The 4,464-nt window shown below is 41.7% G+C and overlaps 1 protein-coding gene across 1 annotated transcript; it reads left to right on the top strand.

The window, feature by feature from the left end:
* The first annotated feature begins 197 nt into the window (after nucleotides 1-197).
* LOC117800571 (olfactory receptor 52E1-like) lies at nucleotides 198-1,645 on the top strand. The gene has a single exon (XM_034653121.1). The coding sequence runs from the start codon at nucleotides 704-706 to the stop codon at nucleotides 1,643-1,645; it is 942 nt and encodes a 313-aa protein (XP_034509012.1). The 5' UTR covers nucleotides 198-703.
* The last annotated feature ends 2,819 nt before the right edge of the window (nucleotides 1,646-4,464 follow it).

Raw genomic sequence — 4,464 nt, 5'->3', positions numbered from 1 at the left:
TTTATGTACCTAAGTAGCAAGGGAGCAACTTTATTTTAACAATTATTTTATTAATTTAAATGGTTGATTTCCATAACTGTTTCAAACACAATCTTCAAATTCCATCAAAAAAGGAAGCTTCTCTAGCTCACCTTTTGCAATCAGTCTTAACACAGAACTTGGCACATGGATATGATGAAGTACACTGAATNCGGAAATGTGGAACATGCAGAGTCTTAATGGCCGTCATTAGGCTTATGTTTACGTTCCTACCTTGTACATTATGTGTGTAGTCATAAGTCAAATGATTTTTGTATAAAATAATGATAAATGATTTTCAGGAAAATATTTTATGTACCTAAGTAGCAAGGGAGCAACTTTATTTTAACAATTATTTTATTAATTTAAATGGTTGATTTCCATTACTGTTTCAAACACAATCTTCAAATTCCATCAAAAAAGGAAGCTTCTCTAACTCACCTTTTGCAACCAGTCTTAACACAGAACTTGGCACATGGATATGATGAAGTACACTGAAAGCAAGTGGCTTCATTTTACCGTTCAATTGTGTACACTTTCAGGTCTCGATGATGGGTAGATACAACAGATCTGATCCCTTCACTGATCCCTTCATTTTCTCTGTGCATGAAGCAAGGATGAGGCTTATTCAGTTAATGAGAGGTACTTGATCTATAATCTATTTCACTCTAAAATATCCCAGAAGATGGCCTCACTTAATACGACCCTATTTCACCCCTACTCTTTCTTCCTTCTGGGGATCCCGGGGCTAGAACATATACATATCTGGATTGGTTTCCCTTTCTTTGCTGTGTACCTGACAGCTGTTCTTGGGAATATAAGCATCCTTTCGGTGATTGAGACTGAGAGCAGCCTCCACCAGCCCATGTTTTACTTCCTGGCCATTCTGTCATCTATCGACCTGGGCCTGTCAACGTCCACCATCCCCAAGATGCTTGGCATCTTCTGGTTCAACCTGAGAGAAATCTCCTTCGAAGGATGTCTCATCCAGATGTTGTTCATCCACTTATGTACTGGCATGGAGTCAGCTGTGCTCGTGGCCATGGCCTATGATCGCTATGTGGCCATCTGTAAACCTCTTCAGTACGCACTGGTGTTGACAAACAAGGTGGTAGTCATCATTGCATTGATAATCCTACTGAGACCTTTGTCTTTTGCCATACCCTTTGTTCTACTCATCGTACGGTTACCATTTTGTGGACACCAAATTATTCCTCACACTTACTGTGAGCACATGGGCATTGCCCGCCTGTCCTGTGCCAGCATCAGGGTCAACATCATCTATGGCTTATGTGCCATTTCTGTCCTGGTGTTGGACATCATAGCTATTGTCATTTCCTACATCCAGATCCTTCGTGCAGTCTTTCGACTGCCTTCCCACGATGCCCGGCTCAAAGCACTCAGCACCTGCGGCTCTCATGTGTGTGTCATGTTGGCTTTCTACACCCCAGCATTTTTTTCATTTATGACCCACAGGTTTGGCCAGAATATACCACGCTATATCCACATCCTTTTGGCTAATTTCTACGTAGTCATTCCACCTGCCCTCAACCCTGTAATCTATGGTGTCAGAACTAAACAGATTAGAGAACAGGTCCTAAAAGTCTTTTCCAGGAAAAAAACATAACTCTTGTAAAGAATCAAATTAAAGAAGGGAGCAGTAGTAATTTTCATTTTTCAGAACGGAAAAAGAACATTTGGAAGTTATGCAGGCCCCTCTCAGGGAGAACTGGGGCAAGAAAAAGGGGGGGGGACATTTGTAAATCTGGTAGTAAGTCTTAAATGTTCAACCAAAGATATGTGATTATATATCATGTTAATTTTAAACATCTCTTGTTTTTAGCCACAGATGATTCTACATTTTATGTTTGGGTGTGCGTGTTTTTTTAGGAAATAATATTTTAACATTTTGGTAAGGAGTCATACTCAATAATACATTTGCCTCTATGTAATTATTGTTACAACATAAAATATATCTTTGGGTGAGTTACTTCCCACAGAAAGACCCATGCCCTCTGACCATTAAAAGAGGAACTTCATGAAGGAGTCACACATTCTAAGGTGGATAATATAACATTTGTTTATATGTTACTTACCANGTTTATATGTTACTCACCCACACAAAAGACTTAGCTCACAGGCTTTGAAAAACTGAAAAATTTAAGGAATATGTCCCCTATCTTCTTGGTCCATACCCCTAGATAATAGGGTTCACCTTGGGTGGGACAAGAAGATAGATGTTGGCCACAAATATGTGGACATGGGGAGCCACATGGTGACCAAACCTGTGGGTTAGAAAAGAGAAGAAGGCTGGAGTATAAGACACTAAAATGACACAGATATGGGAGCCACAGATGCCCAAGGTCTTGAGTCGGGCCTCCTTGGATGGGAGGTGGAAGACAGTGTGGAGTATGAGAACATAAGAACAGGTGATCAATATGAAGTCAACCCCACCAGTGAGGAAGGCAACAATGAGGCTGTAAGCTCTACGGATTCTTGTCTCAGCACAGGCAATCTTTATGAGGGCCATGAACTCACAGTAGGTGTGGGAAATAATATTGGTTCTGCAGTAGGGAAGCCAACGTAGCAGAAAGGGGTGAGGACTGAGAAGTGCTGTGCCCCGGAGTACTATACCTAGACCCATCCCCCCAATTACAGCATGTGTCAGAATAGCTGAATGTCTTAATGGGTTACATATGGCTACATAACGGTCAAATGCCATGGCCAGGAAGAAGCCAGATTCCATGGTGGAGCAAGAGTGAATCAGGAACACTTGAGTGAGGCAGGCTTCAAAACGAATCTCTCCATCATGNTCTTGTCACAGCACAGGCAATCTTTATGAGGGCCATGAACTCACAGTAGGTGTGGGAAATGATATAGGTTCTGCAGTAGGGAAGCCAACATAGCAGAAAGGGGTGAGGACTGAGAAGTGCTGTGCCCCGGAGTACTATACCTAGACCCATCCCCCCAATTACAGCATGTGTCAGAATAGCTGAATGTCTTAATGGGTTACATATGGCTACATAACGGTCAAATGCCATGGCCAGGAAGAAGCCAGATTCCATGGTGGAGCAAGACTGAATCAGGAACACTTGAGTGAGACAGGCTTCAAAATGAATCTCTCCATCACAGAACCAGAAAAGGCTAAGAAGTTTTGGTACAGCTGTGGTACACACAATAAGATCAGCCACAGCCAGCATGCAGAGGAAGGGGTACTTTGGCTCCTGGAGGCTGGGGTCCATCTTGATGATAAACAGAAGAGAACAGTTTCCCAGGAGGACCAAAACATAGACCACACAGAAGGGGATGGAGAGTCAGATGTGGGCAGCCTCCAACCCAGGAATGCCAATGAGAACGAAGGTTGATGGATGGACATCAGTCTTACTGTATGTTGATATAACAGGTGTCAGAAGTTTTAGCTTTCTCTTCATGAATTTTTCTCTACACCAAACAGAAATAATAACTTAGAAATTTTCAAACCTTTGATGAGTTAAGTCAGTAGGGAATTGTAGTCATAGAGTAGTTACAATGCCTATCAATATTAACAAATTATTTCATCATGTCTCTCACATATGAATTCACAGTAGTAATTTGCAATGTGCCTGAACTGTAGATGCCAAGTAGGGGAAAATATGCAGGTCCCCAAAATCAGAGCTAAATATATGAAAGTCCAAAATATCCTATCCACTGAGAAGAAAGTAATACCAACTGAAAGCTAAAAATGTCTGAGCCTCAGGTGTATAATTTAGTGCTTCAATATGTGCGTACAACACCCATATTACATTTTATGTTAACTCTCACTAATTTAAATAAAAATATTTTTAAAATATAATAAAAATAAACGTAGATGCCCAGTGGAATAACTGCATGCTTAGTTCATCGAAACTACACTGTACGGAACGGATCCTTCAATNGAAACTACACTGTACGTAACGGATCCTTCAACTAATTTCTTTCATTAAGATACATGTATTTGTAAACATATATGTAGAATCATACGGGAAAAATATGTAAGAGTTATGGGTTTGGAGGACTTAGAAACAGTTGTAAGACATAAATTACACAGGCAGGAGGAATGACAGGAAGTTTTCAATAGAAAATATGTCTTTTTTTTTTCTTTAGATTTTAGTCATCCTGGCTCTGGACATGCCAAGAAGCTGCAGGAGAGATCTACTCCTAGCAGAAAGGACAGAGTGAGAGACAACGAATGACAGCATGGTGTGAAAATGCCACTACAGGGTTGCTCAGGAGGACTGGGGGTGTGCGGGGTCGGCCGAGCAGGGGGCAGAGGGACCGGGAACGCTCCAGGAGGATGGTCTCAGTTATATCTTGTGTGGTTCCATGTGTCACAGTGACCGCGCATTGGCCAGACTGGAAAGGACAGCGCGGGAGAGGGCGGTGTCACTCAAGAGTTGAACAGGCACCAGGAAAAAGCAACTGCTGTCC

This window comes from Ailuropoda melanoleuca, unplaced genomic scaffold, assembly GCF_002007445.2.
Source record: "Ailuropoda melanoleuca isolate Jingjing unplaced genomic scaffold, ASM200744v2 unplaced-scaffold7264, whole genome shotgun sequence".
Classification (NCBI taxonomy): domain Eukaryota; kingdom Metazoa; phylum Chordata; class Mammalia; order Carnivora; family Ursidae; genus Ailuropoda; species Ailuropoda melanoleuca.
The sequence above is the reverse complement of the archived record's forward strand: the minus strand, read 5'-3'. Positions and strand labels throughout refer to the sequence as shown.